This window comes from Physeter macrocephalus, chromosome 11 (assembly GCF_002837175.3).
Source record: "Physeter macrocephalus isolate SW-GA chromosome 11, ASM283717v5, whole genome shotgun sequence".
NCBI lineage: Eukaryota > Metazoa > Chordata > Mammalia > Artiodactyla > Physeteridae > Physeter > Physeter macrocephalus.
The window spans coordinates 120,649,258-120,671,492 of record NC_041224.1 but is presented as its reverse complement, the minus strand read 5'-3'; the positions used below and the strand labels follow the sequence as shown (position 1 = coordinate 120,671,492).

Here is a 22,235-nt window from a genome sequence, read left to right as displayed (position 1 = left end):
ACCTTTGCTTCAAAGTGATCTTAATAAGCAACAATTTCATAATAGAAGCATAAACTTTGAATAATAGAGCTATACCAGTTTTTTTTTCCCACAGAAAAATTGAGAAATTAATTGCAGACATTTTAGGAAAGTTAAAAGGTGCTGCTTAAAAGAATCTGCTTTGATTTTCATTAGAAATTAAACTTAGCCTACCAATAGGAAGCAAAAATTGATAAAAAATTACTTCTCCTAAACAAATACTTAAAATTGACACTAGACATCCCCCGTGAGAATGTCAATGACAATATCATCAGTCATATATATATATATATATATATACCTTCTATGCAAAGTAACCAGTATTAATTCTATTTGGTAAAATTGCAAACTACTGACAGCCTCCCTTTTATACTTCACTAAGGAAACACATTTAATTATTTGATGTGGGTAGATAGTGTATTATTTTATCTTTTACAGATTAGTAAAATGAAATGCATTGACCATTGTAGCATAAAATATAGTATAATATATAGTATAAAAGAGTATAGTATAATATATAATATAGTATAATAAAGTATACAAGTTTTGTCTCTTACTGGTGTATTTATTTAGTTTCTAATAAAAATTAGAATCTTTAAAATGCGCTTTTAAGTAGCTTCTCTTATTTATGATAAAGTTAACTTCTTATTTAGGCTTCTATCATAATTTTTTAGAGTAACATTGTAGAAGTCACTTCTTCTATTATAAATCTGTTGATTGATGAAGAGAGAATTTAGGGAAAGCTAGGTTTTAGAATCTGGGGGCCAAGTTGAGTAATCTGTTATACTATGATATATTTGGTTTTTTAGTACCACAGAACTTAACACTGGCCAACATATCATTAAGCCTATTTTTAAAAAAATTAATTTAATTTATTTTTTTATACAGCAGGTTCTTATTAGTTATCTATTTTATACATATTAGTGTATATATGTCAATCCCAATCTCCCAATTCATCCCACCCCATCCCCCTCCCTTGGTATACATATGTTTGTTCTCTACATCTGTGTCTCTATTTCTGCCTTGCAAACCGGTTCATCTGTACCATTTTTCTAGATTCCACATATATGCGTTAATATACAATATTTGTTTTTCTCTTTCTGACTTACTTCACTCTGTATGACAGTCTCCAGGTCCATCCACGTCTCTACAAATGACCCAATTTCGTTCCTTTTTAAGACATTAAGCCTATTTTTAAAGCAAAGCTCTGGACTCAAATATAAATGTCAATTCTTGTGTCACCTTAACAAAGACTATTTTTTTCAAATTCACTCATTCTTCTCTTTGTGTGTATATGTGTATATAAATATACACACATATATAATATATGCTCATACACATAAGCTCACACACACATACACACACATATATGATGCAATCTGCTGGTGATATTTTAGGTTATTCTTCTCTTTTCAGTCGTGAATTCGCTTTCTCTTCCTTGTCTTTCTTTATCCTAAGTAATTGCAGGGTCCTCAGAGGCTTTGTCAACTAAAGGACATGGAAGCAGCTTCTGCAATACTTGAAAATAATAATGCTTTGATTTGTCAATGTGAAAAGTTGGATGGCTTTGTAAAAGCTGACCAGTCCAGGGCTATTTGCACATAGTAGACATTCAATAAATATTTGTTGATTTGATTTATTCTAGGGTAAAGACTGGGTTACAACTCATTTTTTTTCTTCACTGATGTGCTATGATTTAGCCTGTGTACAAATGCATTTATGAATAACTATTAATGGTCATGGTCATTGAAGATGTTCTAGAGAGAAAAAGTATCTAGATCTGCAGGCTGTTAGGAATAGCAATGATTGGGAGTTAAAGTTTAATAAAATACTCTAAGTAGTTATAGATGACAGACACCATAAGACAGGGTCTAACTGAAGTGCATTCTGATAAATTATTTGGAAACAAAGTAGCTACTTCATAGTTCTTGAATCAATTACAAGTTGAGGGCTTAAATTTTTGACTCCATATAATAAGGCAAAGGACGTTTTCATTTTAAAAAATTAGGGATTATATTTTGGTGATGAAATTTAGTGAGCATATTAAAGCCACTTTATTTCCTTTGGTATATTCTCCCTTGTGAGAGTCACAAAAGTGTTTATGTATGTTTTATTGACAATTGAGAGGTCGTGGACATAAAAAATGAGAATTTCTCTCAAATTTCAAGTCATGTGTAACTTTAAAAGAGTTAAACTCTCTACTCCTATCATTCAAAAGAGCATAATTGATTTATTTCCATTTCTCGTGACTAACAGCAAAAACTGTTTCTGAGCTTACAACATGTTAAATTTTGGCTCAAGGCAAATTTACAACAGCAAGGTTTATGATAAAATCTGTCAAAACATTAACCATGGTGGCACAAGTTTCAGTTCTTAACAGAAACGGGGAAGCAGGAGCTTAGGAATGGACGCACATTTGTACTTCTAGCTCTGAAAATGCCTGCTTACGTCGTATATGAAAGTTACTCAATTCCTTTTTTTCTCATTTTACCCTAATGTGAAAGTTCTAGAAGTTGATTATCTGTTTTAATTAACTGGTTTCAAAGAGATGGGAGATCCTAGGATTAAAGATATAAATCTAAGTAAAAAATTACTAGCTAAGAGAACTTCATATGTTCAAGACGAAAGCTAAGAATCTACAGCATTTTCACTTATTGTATGATGAATTTAAAGAAAATCAAGCCTTAACATAGTTAGTGTCTTACACTTTTTGCTACTTTAAGACAAAGATTATTCATTTGGCCATGTGCCAGCATTTGAGCACTATTCATTAAGATGATTTTAATCTTTCGACGTGGGAAACAATGTTGGTAGTTTGGGTTTACTATTTCTTGATGAGGAAAGAAGATGTATGTCCTAGAAAATTACTAACAAAATACTGTTATCAAAAGTGAGTCTTTCTGCTGGCAGTCAATTATAACCAAGATAGTTAACTTTGTGTGTGAGGCACATACTAGAAATAATTTCAGAAAAGGACATACTATCCTGAAAAATATAATTTGATTAGACACAGCTAGGAAAGATGTATAAGAAGAAAGCCTTCTTTAGGGAACTTAAAGGTTTTAAGTGTGTTAATATCATGGTCACACAAGTAAAGTGCAGTGAATATTCTACGCTTAAGTGTTTCAAAAAGCCTTTGATATTACTGACCTATTTATTGAAGAATGGTAGTCATTTTTAAGCTTTAGAATCTTCCTTTAACAAGGTGCATGATGAAAACTGGTGGAGACTAAAATAGAGATAAAATAAAATTAGTAACTAAATATTAATTTTTGAAGCTGCAGCTTGGTGGGTAATGTTCATGCACAATTTACTTTTGCTCTCAAATATCTTAGAATAGGGCTTAGGTATTGAAAGAATAATAAAGAACCAGAAAATAAAATCTCAAGAAAGCTTATCAAAATAATCGGAATTCAGAAGACTTTAGTTACTTTTAGGAAATAAGGAATTACTGAAGTTGAAATCATGATTTAAAGTGGATTGTAGCATTATCAGAAAGCACCCAAATATGCCCACTGGTTTATACATTGCTTGCCTTCTCCCTTTCTTTGAATTTTGACATACTTGGCTCCAGAAAGCAATTTAGTTATTACTGTTGTTCAATAAAGATTTAAATGACCTCTCTTGTGGTCTGGAAATTTTGTGTAAACTTTCCAAGACAACAAAACCACATCTTCACTTCATCATGGAGTGAAATTTCAAACTATGGACTGTATGGGACAAAAATTTAACAGAAACACAAGAAATTCTGATTAAAAAAACAAACCTAATCAAATCAAACATATTACCCCCTCCCCCAACCCCAAAACTCTTCACTTTAAATTGATTACAATTAAAAGTTAAAGTCTTAAGGTAAACTCAATGTTTCACCTGGTAATGTGCCAGGTGCTAGATAATTTGACATAATAGTATATGTTAATACCACTATTTTAAAAAAAGGATACTCAAATCTTAATCTTTCAGTGTCATATATTTTTTAGAAAGACAGATTACACAGATGTTTATAAAACAAAAATATAGTTTGAAAATTTAGGTTTCATCATTAACAAAATGATTATTCATAAAGTATTTACCTGTGCAAAGAAATATGAACAAGACTGAATTTCTGACCTCCAGAAGCTGCATGCTAATGGGAGATAGTACAGGAATAATGAAACAACAGGGAACTTAATAACTGTCCTAATAGAGATGAAGGAAGGGCTATAAATCATACAGAGCAGAGATTAACTTCTACTTGGTGGTGGGGTGGAGGTGGGGAATTAGGGAAAGCTTCATGTTAGGAGGTGGTATAAAAGTGTTCTTGAAGGATGAATTGGATATAAACTCATGAAGGTGAATATGACAGAGTAGAGGATTAAAAATGGCAAATGAATTAAATAATAAAAGTATAGAGTAGGAACTGAAATGGGGAGTAGCATAGGGTCTAAGGTATTAGTACGAATGAATCACTTTTATTAATATTCCTGCCATCCACAGAAAAACAAACTAACATATCAGAACCTCGATGTATGATTTGGGCAATTGGTTCTTTTAGAAAATTCCAAAATGGGCCCAGAAAACTTGCACACAGGCACTTTTCATTCTTTGATTCTAGAAATGATAAAGCCACTGTTTGTCTTATTGCAACTTAAAGACAATAATATCTGCAATATTTAAACTTACAGTCCACAAGGTAGCTATAATTCTTGAAAAAGTTGTTGCAATTTTTATAAAAGAAATAAAGTGATTATATGACATGATTGAGGTCTTAATTGAAAGGAAACTGACTTCAAGTTTTTCTTATTTGACAAACGAGATTACATATTCACGTTCCTCTATGTCACCTAAATAAAAGTATACAATTACTCTTCATAGTATGACCATAATTTAAGAAAATAAGATGCAAAAAGCAAATCTAATTTTGTAAAGTGCTAAGACTATGATGTAAGACATTAGTAATCAGTGTACACATTCAAGTAAAGAGTAATTCTTCAAAGCAATAACACTGAGACATTTGATGTCAAATTATTATATCACTGTTCAAACTATATTTGAATTTTCTCCTCCAGAATTATCTTCAGGACTTGTTTATAAGTTGGGGGAAAAAATTCAGTCTCCTCTCTTTTAGTCACCTGGCTTTTGTTTCAAAACAGTATGTTCAGAAGCAAAACGAAGCTTAGAGATTTAAAATCAAACTTGTCTTTAAAAAGCCAATGTGTACATAATCTATATGGGTTTGAGAAACATTCTTTGTGACATTATCAGGAGGATCTCCCTAAGCAACAAAAACTGTTGGCAAGGAAGAAAAGTCCACATGAGACAAAGTATATTTGACTGGTGCATTTGGCAGCTCTTACCTTTTCGAATATTACGTAATTTTGGTTTCTCTATTTTATGCAAAGCTCCTAAGTTTTAAAACAAGTATACATTTTGAAGTTTCTGTTACAGTAGGTGTGATTTTTTGAAATAAAAGCCACTTCTTAATTTAAGCTTTCTTAGGTGTTACCTTGGTTTATTTCTTTATTTTTCATACATGTTATGAACGCTACTATTGAGGGGATCAGTTGGAATAGACAGGCAGGAGCATCTTACTTTCCGAAAGACATATGCTTTTATTTATAAAGCCAGAAATGTTGATTGCTGCTGTTTTCTAAGTCTTACCTTACATGGAACCAGTGTTAAAAGTTCGTTAGCTAGAGCTTAACAACACAATGGCTGAAGGAATGGAGTTACCACACAAGTGTTTAAATTCCATGCTGGATCCCTAGCTACAACAGAGAAGAAAGTTCAAACAACAAAAACAGAGTTGCAAGGTCTGAACTTGTGTGTCACGGATACCTCTTACTCATCACCAGGCAGCTCTTATTCAGGGCAACCAGTCCCTCCCAAGCAACATGGTTAATTGAATAAGGATTCTGAACCTTTTGGCTGCAGATAAACCAAAGTGGCACATGGCTCATAACTCAAACATTTCATTTTAGGCAGCTGTTAGTTTTCTTGCCCAGGCTAATTTGGATTATTCAATCATTTTCTTTTCTCTAATGAAAAACTGCTTGTAGTTACTGGTGGGGACAAAGAGCTGCAATTATGGATCTTGGAAGGTAAATTTATTACCTACTCATTTTAATCATGTATACAAGTGATACTAAATTCAGAACATTTTATTAGTAGTATAATTATACCTCTGTGTGTGTGTGTGTAAATTTAATAACATTCAGCCCTGACTAGAGTTTTCTACTATGATGGAACTGGAACCTCCCACAGTGAGCAACTAAAAATGTTGGACAGAAAATTACAAACATCTCCTCAAATGCATCATTATGTTGGCAAGTTGCTAAGGAATACTGAGAGGCCAAAACCTAAGTTAAACTGGGAACCCTTAATGGTATGTGAAGCATGAAGGGCAGTTTTTACCTTGAGAGCATTTGACTTATGATAGAGGTGAAGTTGAGCGTTGGTTTTCACGGCTTCCTAATGGAGTAGGGGATAGGGGACAAAGTCCAGGGCCCACCCACGAAGAGAAATCTTAGACTGTGAATGGAGGATAGAAAAAAATATTCCCCTTATGAATTTTATAAACACAAGCTAGCCCTCATGTGGATTTTCATCCCAGATTATTATTTAAGTGGCCCAATAAAATTCAAATTAAGATTTTAAAGTGTGCTAAGGCCTATACATGTTCCCAGGCTGAAGCAAATGCAAAGCCTCTAGGAAGGAACCCACCTTCAACTCAGGACTGAAAAGACCCACAGAGACTAATCCTAAAACATATAAGCTCACATTCATGAATCAGTAAACATCTAAAGAAACAAGGCAAGATAAATGTAGCTAGCAGAAATAATCTCAAAACTGGAGCAGTAAATACTTGAGATTTTAAAATAATCAGAAGTATAGAATAAGCACATTTAAAACGTATAAGAAAATTAAAAAGGGGTTGAAAATATGAGATAGAAACGAGACAACAATAATGATCAAATGGATTTGGGAATGAACAAAATATAACTTCCTGAAATGGAAAATATAATAACAGAAATTTAAAACTCACTGGAATTCTGCTTCCAGACAGAACAGAGTTGTTCATGGCAGACCAACGCTCCTGCCAAGGAACAACTAGTAAAGCTGGACAAAATACATACCATATTTGTTTAAAAGTATCAGAGAGGGGCTGAAACAAAGAAAACTAGAGGAACTAAGATTCCAGAGAAGAAAGAACTGAGAGGTAAACTGATGGTCTGCAGCCGCTCTTCCCCTGAAGGCATTTGCTGGCTCTGGGTTCATCCTGGCAGAAGACTGCTGCTAGGGACAGGGAAACCAGCAGAGCTTTTGGCAATCTTTCAGGGCTGGAGCAACAGACCAGGAGAACCAAAGGGGCCTGAAACACATGCCTAGTTTTCCCTTCAAAGTATTTGGCAAATTCTGGGCTGTCCTAAGTGGGAGGTTAAAAAAGCTCAGATGAGAATATCTGAAAGGACTGGAGTGAAGATATTACCTTCATTGTTGAAAGCCTAGTGAGCTACCCCATAGGAAAAGAGGCAAACCAGAGAAAACAGCCTCACTCAAACTGCAACCCAGCTTCAACTCAGCATACCTGAATGGATTAAGGTGATTAGCTTCCACTCAATCTTTCCAATAGAGGAAAGGCTAAGCTCTCTCTGGTGGAAAACAAAATCACCTGGAGGATCAGGATGTCTTACATTAAATCAACAATTGATAGGCATGCCAAGAGACAGGACCATGCATCTAGACACCTAGAAACAAAACAGACAATAGAGAGAGACCCATGGGTGATTCAGATATTGGAGTTAGCAGACATGGATTTTTTTTTTTTTTTTTGGTATGCGGGCCTCTCACTGTTGTGGCCTCTCCCGTTGCGGAGCACAGGCTCCGGACGCGCAGGCTCATCGGCCATGGCTCACGGGCCCAGCCGCTCCGCGGCATGTGGGGTCTTCCCGGACCTGGGCACGAACCCGTGTGCCCTGCATCGGCAGGCGGACTCTCAACCACTGCGCCACCAGGGAAGCCCAGACATGGATTTTTAAGTACTATTTTATAGTAACTAAGTTACTATAGTTTCTTATAGTTATAAGCAAAGGGGAGACAATATATTTAGAAAGATGAGTATTTCACCAGAGAATTGAAATGTACCAAAAACATCAAGAGGAGACTGTAGAATTAAAAAATACAGAATCTGAAATTAAGAATTGAATAGATGGCTTTAACACCAGAAGACAGGATTAGTGAAATAAAAGGTAATTTTGAAGATTCAAAACTAATGCACATAGAGAAAAAAATGGAAAATACAGAAGAGATATGCAGGAACACAGTGAAAAAATAATATAGATATAATCGGGTCACAGAAGGAGGGGGAAAAAGATACTGAGCAAAGATTTTCTAAAACTGACAAATGATATGAAGTCAGAGATTTAACAGGTCTATGAACTCAAGCAAAGAACATCACATCTAGGCACAAAATAAAACTGCCAAACAAAACGAAACAAAACAAAACAACCCACAAAACCCAACAACAAAAAAAATCTAAAAAGCAATCAGAGAAAACAGAGATTTTACTTTCAGGAGAAGAACATTAAGACTGACAGCTGATTTCTCAACAGGGGAGAGGGAAGCTAGACATTAAGAAGATGACATTTTAAAAGAGTTATAGGAGAAGTTATACTTTTGGCCATGATGGAATAACAGGGACCACATTTACCCTCCCCACCTTAAAAAACCAACCAACCAACCAAACAAACAAACAAGCAAACAAAACCAAAACCCCAAAACAAAACAAAAAAAAGAAAAAGACCCACCAAAACCAAAGCAACAACAACAACAAAAACAACAGTGGGAATACATGAATCAATGTTTTTGTACTTTGGACAACAGGCAGCACAGGATAGTGTTCCCAGAGAGAAGGGAAAGAAATGGAGTCCTAAGATTACCCCAGTTTATCATATGGCAAGTTTACAGAGCAGAGTATAGGAAGGGGAACAAAACAGAGCCTGGCAGCTTTCCTGAATCGAGAACGTAAGAGTTGAGAATTTGGGGAGGCCAAGGTGGTTAGAATTTGCAGTCAGAGTACTGGAGAGGGGAATTCTGGAACAAAAATTGCTGCACAGAAAGAGAGTGAGAGAGCGAGTGGGCTCTGGAGAGCTACAGAGCATTCCTTGAGTCTTCCTCTGAGTATGGACAAGCATACGTGTGTAAGTAAACTACCAAGGCTAAGGTAAGAACCGCCAGAAAGGCGCAGGCAGAACGATGACCAAAACTCACATAAGGTTATGACCAGTCAGAGCAGAGAAAACTACTGCACAGGGCATCAGGTATTCAGAGGGTGATTGCCTGAGCTGTGGGGGGAATCAGCCCTAGACTAAAGGCGCTCTGGTCCCACCTACTGAACCTTTCTCTCGTCTCTCTCTCTGTGTCTTTCTCTGTGTGTGTGTGTGTCTCTCCCTCTCTCTGTGTCTCTCTGTCTCTGTCTCTCTGTCTCTCTGTGTCTCAAAACTGTTTCCAAATAATGTAACTGTATCCTTGAAGAAAGTTTGAAAGTTTTCAATGACAAACAAAAATATCTAATACCCAACAAGTTAAAATTCACAATGACTGGCATCCAAAAAAGTTACCAGGCATACAAAGCAGAAAAATACAAGTCATGATCGCACAGCACAGGGAAACAGTCATTATTTTGTAATAACATTAAATGGAGTATAATCTATAAAATATTGAACCACTATGTTGTACACCTGAAACTAATATAATATTATAAATCAACTATACTTCAACTAAAAAAATATAATTCATGATAAAGAAATCAATAGGAACAGACTTGGAAATAGAACAGATAATAGAATTAACAGACAAGGACATTAAAACAGTTCTTATGACTATATTTTTTATATTCCAGAAGATAAGGTAAAGCATGAAAAAATTAAGGAAAGAGATGAAAGACATTAAAAAGCCCCAATTTTCACTTTTAGAGACGAAAAATATGTCTGTGAAGAAAAAGGCTCTGGATGGGATTAAGAAGAGCACATTAGACACTGCAAAAGAAAAGTCTGGTAAATTTAAAGACAAAACAATAGAAACTATCCAAAATAAAACACCCAGAGGAAAAAGAGACCCTCCCCAAAATGAACAAAGAATGAATGAGTTGTAGGACAATCTCAAGTGGCCTAATATACATTAAATAGCAGTTCCAGAAGAGAGGAAAGAGGAAAGAGTTTGAGGACAAAAAATATTGAAAAAAAAAATAGCCAAAATTATAAACCCACAGTACAGGAAATTCAACAAATCATAAGCACAGAAGCATGCAGAAATTTATAACACATCACAATCAAATTGGCTAAAAAAAGTGATGAAGGGAAAACCCATAAAGCAGCCAGAGGATATATGTATAGAGAACAAAAATAAAAATGACAGCAGGAACAAAGTAAAACAGTAGAGCAACATCTGAAAATATTTTTCAAAAAGTTAACCTAGAATTCTATAGCCAGCAAAAAAAGTTTTCTTTTTCACAAAATGAAGGCACCAAAAAAAAAAAAAAACCCAAAGAGAGATAGAGATTTTCAAACATACAAAAGCTGAAAGAATTCATTACTTACAGCCCTGCATTGTATAAAAGATAAATACTACAGGAAGAAAGAAAATGGTAACAGGTGGAAATTTGGATCTACATAAAGAAGAGCACCAGAAATGGTAAATACGTGGGTAAATATAAAATAAGGTTGTTCTTACTTTTTAAATCACCTTAAAAAATAGTTGATTGTTTAAAGCAAAAACAATAACAAAATTATTATTGTACACCTATGTAGAAGTAAAATGTATGACAATATCCCAAAGGCCATACATGGTGAGACAATTTTTTTACACAGTAATATGACAGTTTAGATATTACCAGTTTATAGAAACTTTACCCAAACAATTCCTACTACCTACCCCACCCTGGTCCTCTTTTAGCCATGCACCTTAAGCTTTAAATTCTAAGTTCACTACAGGTGATAGAGTGTTACATAGTCTGTTTATATTTACCTTATCTTGATTGAATAATCAAACACAACAGAAGCAATGTTTTTAGATTTCAGCTATTGGTTACAGCAAAATTCCACATACAAATTCCAAAACTAGTAGAGGTGCTTTGTAGTAGATTTTAATCAGTCTACTATTTTTTAATTAAGAGAATTTGATTTCCCTTCTTAGGTTCTTTTTAACCATGTTTACCAAAAAGAAGATTTCTCTTTAATATTTTACTACTGCAAGTAGTAAGGTACCTAATAAATTTGTTCATAATGAATTTTATCTTCATTAAACTTGTCAAGAAAGTCAGACACAGTTTGACAGTGAACTTAATCTGTTTCCTTACTGCAGTATATTTTATAGGCATATTTAGTACAGTGCCTTCAGGACTGAACACTTATAAGTTTGATTAAATGTATAATAATTGCATTGAAATGTGTAGGATTTGCAGTAGAGAGTTTATATGACTAAAAAGGAAATATATATTTCAGATATCTGAGTTTGTGCATTAAAATGCACCTTTGTTAATAATCTGATAGTCAAGAAACTGGTGGCTTCCAAAGTACAAGCATTCTCCAAAACTATATTTAGAAAACAATATACATTAGAAAACAATATACAATAAACATTAAAAATAAGTGTATTAAGTATATTAAGATTTCTGCAAAGAAATATCAATAGGACACAATATTTTAATGATTCTTAAAAATATACATTTATCATTGTCCAATTCTATTTATGAAACCCTACATTAAAAATAACTTCAACCTTTATAAATTTAACTTAAAGTACATAATAAAAAAGAAAAGAAAACCTTTCCAAAAAAAGTTATTCTAGTAAAAGGATTACAAAAAGTTTGGTAACTTGAGATGCTATTCTGGAACGTATGCTACTAGTTCAAATGTGCAAGCTCCAACTTAACAAATGTTTAAAATATTTGAGTTTTTAAAACAGTGCCAAAATAAACCACATCTTTTCTAGAGATGACATATTTAGCTAAGCACGAGCAATATAAATCTTTCAACCATTTCATGTATTTATTTAAAAGCCTCAGAAACCACATGCATTTGTAATAAAAGATGAACAAAATGCTGAAATCACTGAAGCCTAACAATTGACGTATAAATCAATTTTTTAGAAAGACAAATGTATTTGTGTATGTGTCTGTGTATTTATATATCTATATATATCTCAATACGAATAGATAGACAGGTTAGCTGAAAATAGTAGTTATCAACAACACAATAATGTCCTGTGAAAAATTTGAGTTCTATACAAACCTTATGCCAGAAGACAAATGTATAGGCCATGGCTATTTTATCATTATAATGCCTCACTAGTCATAAGTATTTAAAGACAGACACTTCAATAATTATCTTTAAAAATACACTATCTACAAAATGTTTTTTTATGCAACTTTATTCAATATTAAAACTATAAATTTTTAATATTCTAACTTTTTTGTGCAATCAACTAATTCTATTGGTAAGTGACCGGATAAGAAGATTCATCAGTTTATTTGAATACTGAAATATACAAAGGATCAACTTTCTCACTGAAAAAAGAAAAATATTTTAAATAATTTTAACATAATGGCTTATTTATAAAAGTAGAATGAAAATTTCTCACATATTAATAATTAACTAACAACTTCGCTATAACTGCTTAGGCTTTACTTATAAGCAACTCAGGCTATTATTTTATCAACAATGAATTGTCACAATATTCCTAATTAGTGAAGGCTAAGGCTAAGGCTGCCACTGTAACACTATAGAGAGGTAGTAATAATGTGATGCTATTTGCATATGCAGCTCATATTATAGTACCTCATTGAAAGAAATGTGTAGAAAATTCACACATATATGTATACAAGAAATGGTACAATAATAAAATAAATGGCAGGAGTTAAAATCTTGCATTAAAAATTTTTTTTTATGAAAGGTCTGGAGACCTACGGTTGCATGGAGTTTAGTCTTAAGACCTCAGCTGTAAGTCCTAGCCAGTCCCTGGCAAATTCCTAGCCCCGCTGAGAGTGTTTCCTTGCTTGCAAAATGTACTACTACTACTACTAAAATTACTATCAACATTATCATTATTACGTGGTTGATATATATATATATAATATTGTTATTATCATATGATTGTTGATAGGATCAAATAAAAATATAGATGGGAAAGGACTTTGTAAATCATTGAGTGCTACACGTTTATATGATCTTTTCTGCTTTTCCTCTGAACTACTTATTTTTTACAAGGGAAAGTAAATTCTCATGTTACTACAGGAATTAGACTTGATGTTTAAAGTAAACTCAAAGCAACCTCTCTGGGCAGTGGTGGAATACTTCAGATGTTGCATTATAACTGAATATGTAAAGAACTGATCTTCAGTGGGTAAACTTATTCCTTCATACAACCCTCCCCGCCCCCCGCAAAAAAGACTACTTGAAGCATTTGTAATTTTGTAGACAACTCATTTTCAAGGGGATGTGGTAATTGGGGGAGATTACCTACACTGAGCAATAGTAGATGTTAGAATTGTTTTGTAAATTTAACGTTATAATATTAAATTCTATAACAGTTCTGGATATTGATTGTAGGAACTAGTTGTGCTAATCTGATTGTTTAGTTATAGAAAGAGATGTTTGGAAATTGTAAAATGTCTTTACTCTACACTTTGTGTTTTATAAAACCTCAAGCAAAATAACTCAATAAAGGTTTGTCTGTTCTTCAGGAATAATCTGAAAATTCAAGTTTACTTGTGATTTATTTGAAGAGGATTCAGGAATGGACTATTTTGTGACAAGAACTGTTTCTTCTTACTTACCCACATGACTTGAAAGGTGCTCTTCCTTCACATAGGGAGCTGTTACACGTTTCAGTTAGAGCTCAGAGAGAAGACTACATGCATGACCAAATTATTCCAAATTTGTATAGTTATATAGTCACTGGTTTGTGAGAGGCTATAATTCTCTTTAGGACTGTAGAGTAAATCCAGTTAGTTTATTTTTAACCCCTGTCGTTCCTTATTTTCTAATTCTCATAGTTTAAAAAAATTTTTAAGTAGGCAACATGAGTAAATTCTAAATTTGAACTCAGTGGGATGATTCTATCAGTTAATTCAATGGATTTAATAAGAAAGATGATTTTTTTGTTACCCTATGATAAAGCACCTTTATCATAGAGTAAAAAATGGTCAAAGGCATAATCTCCAATGGTGTATGTAATAAATTATTCTGTACTTGTCCTGAAAACGGGCAATGGTAGATTTAGTTCAATCTTAAAGATAAGTTAAAAAATTGTATGGACTTAGAAAATTTTTCACTTGCCTACAAAATTTTCACTAATTCCATCTCTACTTGTCAATTTCATCCTGCTCCGCTCATATTTATTTTCTATCAGCTTCTCATCTATTCAGTCTAAAAAAAAATTTTTTTTCCTATAGCCAAATACATGAATGTTAGTTTTATTCATAATTTCAGATGATTAGAAGTGACTGCCATGATGTAATTATTTTAAATTATCCCTTAAATTAAAAAAAAGTAGGTATCCTGAACCAAACTGCAGGTTTACTTTTTCCCCCAAGGCTTTATATTTTTAATTATAATTTTTTGTATATTATATATTAGATTCCCCTCCTGCATTACAAAAATTCAAGTGATAATCTAAATAAAGATAATAAAAAAGAATACTTAATATGTTTGATGGGCTCCTGCCTTTTAGCATCATGCTGGCACATGCTAATTTTCAAGCCAAAAGTATCCCAGCCTATTAGACAGACTTGGCAATTTCTACAGCTTAAATAGAGTTTAGATCATTATTCAGACCCAACATTAAAAAAATGTTGACACCATGAATTTATAAGTACACATTAACAATACCCTCTTTTTATTGAAAACAGTGTGCATTATTTGTAGTGAAAGAAAAATCATGCCTTGATTAATGTAATTTTAATATACCAAACTCTTATTAAGGCAAATTATACATTTGATTTCTGGTATCTATACTTAATATTCTTTAAAACTAACAAAGATTACATGCATGCATTGAAGGAAGACTATACACTCTTATGTATGTGCTTCTCTCATTGGTTAAGAAATAAACTCTACATTGAAAAATGTATGTATTTGAAGTTTTGACCTAACACAGTGGATTAAGGTTTAGGCAATATTTACTTTGCTGTATTTTGATTCAGAAAGGGCCATATGTGAAGATATGATCCTGACCAACTTTACTATGTTTCTATAATGGTCTTTCAGCAAAAATATTTATATTAAATACAGTGAGATATAAAATAGTTACAAAATAAGCTGCAACTTTATAGCTACCCATTGGTAAAAGTCTGTAGTTAATACATTTGGATAAATAACTCAAGTCAGCAGCAAAGTGGTTAAACATTTGTGATTTGATTTTATCTCAGCTTGGAATGTGGTTGGAGTGTCCCACTTCTAACAACTGTTTGCTAAGTTAAGGCTTTAGTGTTTACACAGTGTTGAATGAAGCAGCCTGGTCACCAGATGTGATTGCTTCCCCAGACTGTCGTTTTTTTCTCAGTCAGATCACTGTCCTCATGGTCCCTGTTCCAACCTTCTTCCTCAGGACGTCCACCAGCCTTTCCAACCTAAGTTGGGGGCAGGGGGGGCAGGAGGGAAAAAATGATTATAAAAAGTGCAATTATTGTCAGGAATGTTTTGGCTGAAAAAGGACAGCATTTGCCTGTGACCAAGCACTCTTGGTAGTCATGTTAAGAAACAAAGCATTACTGTAAGTGAGAGACACGGGTGCAGAGTGCCAAGTATCTGAGGTTAAAAAAACGGCAAAAACACAAACTTTAACCCAGATCTTCAGATTATGTCAGCATTAGATGCTACATGAAAAATCGAAGATACTCATTTTAATACATTTACCTACTTGCATTATGGTTATGAATGAAATCATTACTATGCAATGACAAGATGGCATATTAAACGTAGAGCAGTTTCAAACTGATTTTCACCAAGAGTACATATTTCAATACATAAATACTATCAGCCTTAGATCTGTTACCTAGCTAAATAAGTAACATATTGGTACACTGTACAACTGTTATGCATTAAATTTCTTCTGTTTAAAGGTATTAGGTGGCTAGGTTGGAAAAACTTGATATCTCAATGGTATGAATATAACTTAAATGTATAAAAATGATTTGATGCTAATAAAACCAGACTTTCTGTAATACATTTTAAAAGTTTCTATTCCTGAGTAATATAAATAGGCTAGCAATGACTATATATGCTTCTGAGTCAAAGATAAGTGATTTTTCAGTTGATTAAAAACTCACCAATTATACTGAAAATAAGAGTCAAAAATTCAGAAGTCATTCTGTAGGTTCATAGACTACTCTATGGGAGGGAAATCACATTCATTGAATGAGTGAGAGTTTTGCTTGACCAAAGATGATGGAATCAGATCATTAATTGATTTTTTTTCCCTATTATTTTCTTTACCGTAAGCATAAAACCTCAACCAAAAATCCTGCTTGGTGACACTCACACAGAAATCTTCTTTATAAGTTAAAATCACACCCAGTAGTTTTCATATACACAAAGCTCCCTCCTCAACAACTGGTGAGTGACACAGTCTAGTCTGCTCCAGCTTGCCTCATTTATATGGACCCATGCATGAGGGTCCTTTGCAAATAAATACAGCACAGAGCTAGACACTAAAGGAATGAGGGTATTCTTATCATCATACACACTGGTTTAGATGGACTAATTGGATGCATGCAACACTGAAAACAGCTCAAGTTTATTGGATGATTCTGCATATATCAAGACTTCTGTTAAAAGAAAACAGGAATATGAAACAAATAATTCAGTGCATAAAAATATCTTTGCTTTGAGAAATGTAGTAATGATCTTAGAGTAAAAAGGCAAATCTTGCTTAAATTTACAACTACAAATTTCTCAAATGTAAATTTTACACAAGTAATATACAACCATTAAACCAGCTTTAAGCTAGTGATGCAAATACTTGAACTAGAAGATTTACTGGACAATTCACTGTATTCACAGATAAGACTATATTAGTTGGACTTTCCCTAGTGATAAAAACTAGTGCTATTTTATACACTCTGAATATTATGATTCATAGGATTACATAGATCCTTTAGGACAAAGTTTCACTAAGTTGAATTGTGGAGGAGGGGGAAGAAAAATGTCACTATGAGGGCTTCCCTGGTGGCGCAGTGGTTGAGAATCCGCCTGCCGATGCAGGGGACACGGGTTCGTGCCCCAGTCCGGGAAGATCCCACATGCCGCAGAGCGGCTAGGCCCGTGAGCCATGGCCGCTGAGCCTGCGCATCCGGAGCCTGTGTTCCGCAATGGGAGAGGCCACAACAGTGAGAGGCCCACGTACCACAAAAAAAAAAAAAAAAAAAAAATGTCACTATGAAATTTTAACTGTACTGTAAAATATGATAATAACTTGAATTAACTGTTAACAAATGACTCCCAGTAGAAACCTTGATATGCCACTAATAGAATTTCTCAGGATGTACTGTAAAAAGTTAGAAAATATTACTTTCAAGTTGGTTAAATATATCCCTCCCCCACAATATCATTTGCACTACTATTAAAAAAGTTTCCTCATAATGTAAAAGTAAGCTCTACTCTGCAGTTATTATCACTATGAATTCTGAGTCTGAATTTCGAATGCCAAGTTACTGAGATGAACCTGTTTTGTGCTTCTTTTGCCTTCTCCTTTACAGATGGATTCATTTTACTTTAGTTTCTTCTTCATACAGTATGATATCTTTCCATTTAGAACTCTTAATACATCTTGCTAAGGTAAGAGGTTAGGAGGAAATACTTAAATATCACATTTTGCAATGTATTTACTATATTTCAACAATTACTAGATCAACCACATTCTCAGTTTATTCAGGTTGAATGATTTATGAAAATTTGATCTCAGAAATGAGAAAAATGTCAATTATTTAGTTTTGTAAAAGCTTACTGACTTTGGAAACACAATGAAGCACCTATTCTTTCCTGTAAGGAAGGGACTACACCTGCCAAACATGGACTGTGCTGACAGGAAGGTAGGTATGTCTGTCGAACCACCTTGCAGGATCTGCCTGCAGCTATTCTTTACTGTCCAAATCAATAATATCCTTTAAAAAATTACGTAGTTTAATAAAATAGGGCCCAATTGCTTTATGTGTTACTCAGCAATAGTTTTCCACAAACTTCATGAATAGGAAAAGGGTTAGATCTAAGATTAGAATTTCTCTATTTTAAATGACAAACTGAAGCACAGACAAGGAAACCCTCATACAACGTCCTAAGATAAGACAGTAAGAAATATGGCCTGGTTTCCTTGTTCTTATTGCAAAGCTACTTCCACTAGAGTTTTGGCTACTAGAAAGCTACAGATTTCAGATTATAGGTTAATGTATTATTTGTCTTAATAGCTTCATTAAACTGTTTCCTCAAGTTACTACTTAAGTCAAATTGGGTATTTTTTTATTTAACAACTTTATTACAGTATAATTGCTTTAAAATGGTGTGTTACTTTCTGCTTTAGAACAAAGTGAATGAGCTATACATAAACATATATCCCCATATCTCCTCCCTGTTACGTCTCCCTCCCACCCTCCCTATCCCACCACTCTAGGTGGTCACAAAGCACCAAGCTGATCTCCCTGTGCTATGTGGCTGCTACCCACTAGCCATCTATTTTACATTTGGTAGTGTATATATGTCCATGCCACTCTCTCACTTTGTCACAGCTTACTCTTCCCCCTCCCCGTGTCCTCAAGTCCATTCTCTACATCTGAGTCTTTATTCCTGTCCTGCTCCTAGGTACTTCAGAACCATTTTTCCCCTTTAGATTCCATATATATGTGTTAGCATATGGTATTTGTTTTTCTCTTTCTAACTTACTTCACTCTGTATGACACACTCTAGGTCCATCCAACTCACTACAAATAACTCAATTTCATTTCTTTTTATGGCTGAGTAATATTCCATTGTATATATGAGCCACATCTTCTTTATCCATTCATCTGTCAATGGACACTTAGGTTGCTTCCATGTCTTGGCTACTGTAAACAGAGCTGCAATGAACATTGTGGTACAAGACTCTTTTTGAATTACGGTTTTCTCAGGGTATATGCCCAGTAGTGGGATTGCTGGGTCGTATGGTAGTTCTATTTTTAGTTTTTTAAGGAACCTCCACACTGTTCTCTGTAGTGGCTGTAGCAATTTACATTCCCACCAACAGTACAAGAGGTTTCCCTTTTCTCCACATCCTCTCCAGCATTTAATGTTTGTAGATTTTTTGATGATGGCCATTCTGACCCATGTGAGGTGATACCTCATTGTAGTTGTGATTTGCATTTCTTTAATAATTAGTGATGTTGAGCATCCTTTCATGTGTTTGTTGGCAATCTGTATTTCTTCCTTGGAGAAACGTCTGTTTAGGTCTTCTGCCCATTTTTGGATTGGGTTGTTTGTTTTTTGGATATTGAGCTGCATGAGCTGCTTGTAAATTTTGGAGATTAATCCTTTGTCAGTTGCTTCATTTGCAAATATTTTCTCCCATTCTGAGGGGTGTCTTTTCGTCTTGTTTATGTTTTCCTTTGCTGTGAAAAAGCTTTTAAGTTTCATTAGGTCCCATTTGTTTATTTTTGTTTTTATTTCCATTTCTCTAGGAGGTGGGTCAAAAAGGATCTTACTGTGATTTATGTCATTGAGTGTTCTGCCTCTGTTTTCCTCTAAGAGTTTTATAGTGTCTGGCTTTGCATTTAGGTCTTTAATCCATTTTGAGTTTATTTTTGTGTATGGTGTTAGGGAGTGTTCTAATTTTATTCTTTTACATGCAGATGTCCAGTTTTCCCAGCACCACTTATTGAAGAGGCTGTCTTTTCTCCACTGTATATTCTTGCCTCTTTTATCAAAGATAAGGTGACCATATGTATGTGGGTTTCTCTCTGGGTTTTCTATCCTGTTCCATTGATTTATATTTCTGTTTTTGTGCCAGTGCCATACTGTCTTGATTACCGTAGCTTTGTAGTATGGTCTGAAGTCTGGGAGCCTGATTGCTCCAGCTCCATTTTTCTTTCTCCAGATTGCTTTGGGTATTCACGGTCTTTTGGGTTTCCAGAGAAATTGTGAAAAGTTTTTGTTCTAGTTCTGTGAAAAATGTCATTGGTAGTTTGATAGGGATTGCATTGAATCTGTACATTGCTTTGGGTACTATAGTCATTTTCACAATGTTGATTCTTCCAATCCAAGAACATGGTATATCTCTCCATCTGTTTGTATCATCTTTAATTTCTTTCATCAGTTTATAGTTTTCTGCATACAGGTCTTTTGTCTCCTTAGGTAAGTTTATTCCTAGGTATTTTATTCTTTTTGTTGCAATGGTAAGTGGGAGTGTTTCCTTCATTTCTCTTTCAGATTTTTCATCATTAGTGTATAGGAATGCAAGAGATTTTTGTGAGTTAATTTTGTATCCTGCTACTTTACCAAATTCATTAATTAGCTCTAGTAGTTTTCTGGTACCATCTTTAGGATTCTCCATGAAGAGTATCATGTCATCTGCAAACAGTGACAGCTTTACTTCTTCTTTTCCGATTTGGATTCTTTTATTTGTTTTTCTTCTCTGATTGCTGTGGCTAAAACTTCCAAAACTGGGCTTCCCTGGTGGCGCAGCGGTTGCGCATCCGCCTGCCGATGCAGGGGAACTGGGTTCGCGCCGTTTTTCAACATTGAGAATGATGTTGGCTGTGGGTTTGTCATATATGGCCTTTATTATGTTGAGGTAAGTTTTCTCTATGCTTAATTTCTGGAGGGTTTTTGTCATAAATGGGTGTTGAATTTTGTTGAAAGCTTTTCCTGCATCTCTTGAGAAGATCATATGGTTTTTCTCCTTCAATCTGTTAATATGGTTTATCACATTGATTGATTTACGTATACTGAAGAATCCTTGCATTCCTGGGATAAACCCCACTTGATCATGGTGTATATGATCCTTTTAATGTGCTGTTGTATTCTGTTTGCTAGTATTTTGTTGAGGATTTTTGCATCTATGTTGGTCATTGATATTGGCCTGAAGTTTTCTTTCTTTGTGACATCTTTGTCTGGTATTGGTAATCAGGGTGATGGTGGCCTCGTAGCATGAATTTGGGAGTGTTCCACCCTCTGTTATATTTTGGAAGAGTTTGAGAAGGATAGGTGTTAGCTCTTCTCTAAATGTTTGATAGAATTTGCCTGTGAAGCCATCTGGTCCTGGGCTTTTGTGTGTTGGAAGATTTTTAATCACAGTCTCAATTTCAATTCTTGCGATTGGTCTGTTTAAATTTTCTATTTCTTCCTGGTTCAGCCTCAGAAGGTTGTGTTTTTCTAAGAATTTGTCCATTTCTTCCAGGTTGTCCATGTTATTGGCATATAGCTGTTTGTAGTAACCTCTCATGATCCTTTGTTAGGTGTAAGGTTAGGTTATTTGAGATGTTTCTTGTTTCTTGAGGTAGGATTGTATTGCTATAAACTTCCCTCTTAGAACTGCTTTTGCTGCATCCCATAGGTTTTGGGTCGTCGTGTTTTCATTGTCATTGTTTCTAGGTATTTTTTGATTTTCTCTTGGATTTCTTCAGTGATCTCTTGGTTACTTAGAAGTGTATGTTTTAGCCTCCATGTGTTTGTATTTTTTACAGATTTTTTCCTGTAATTGATATCTAGTCTCATAGCATTGTGGTTGGAAAAGATACTTGATATGATTTCAATTTTCTTAAATTTACCAAGGCTTGATTTGTGACCCAAGATATGATCTATCCTGGAGAATGTTTCATGAGCACATGAGAAGAAAGTGTACTCTGCTGTTTTTGGATGGAATGTCCTATAAATATCAGTTAAGTCCATCTTGTTTAATGTATCATTTAAAGTTTGTGTTTCCTTATTTATTTTCATTTTGGTTGATCTGTCCATTGGTCAGAGTGGGGTGCTAAAGTCCCCTACTATGATTGTGCTGTCGATTTTTCTTTTATGGCTGTTACCATTTGCCTTATGTATTGAGGTACTCCTATGTTGGCTGCATAAAGATTTACAAGTGTTATATCTTCTTCATGGATTGATCCCTTGATCAATATGTAGTGTCCTTCTTTGTCTCTTGTAATAGTCTTTATTTTAAAGTCTATTTTGTCTGATATGAGAATTGCTACTCCAGCTTTCTTTTGATTTTCATTTGCA

The 22,235-nt window shown here is 34.2% G+C and overlaps 1 protein-coding gene across 3 annotated transcripts in view; it reads right to left on the bottom strand.

Annotated features, from left to right (window-relative positions):
* Positions 1-1,409: 1,409 nt before the first annotated feature.
* MIPOL1 (mirror-image polydactyly 1) overlaps positions 1,410-22,235 on the bottom strand; it is a 320,015-nt gene continuing 299,189 nt past the window's right edge. For 2 of the 3 annotated variants that reach the window (XM_024116474.3, XM_055088395.1), the window contains exon 13: positions 14,862-15,625. In XM_024116474.3, coding sequence (XP_023972242.1) covers positions 15,559-15,625 — 67 coding nt within the window. In that variant the 3' untranslated portion in view covers positions 14,862-15,558. Of the gene's footprint in view, positions 1,537-3,168; positions 3,248-14,861; positions 15,626-22,235 lie in introns of those variants that run through there. The other variant, XM_055088396.1, reaches the window with a different exon arrangement.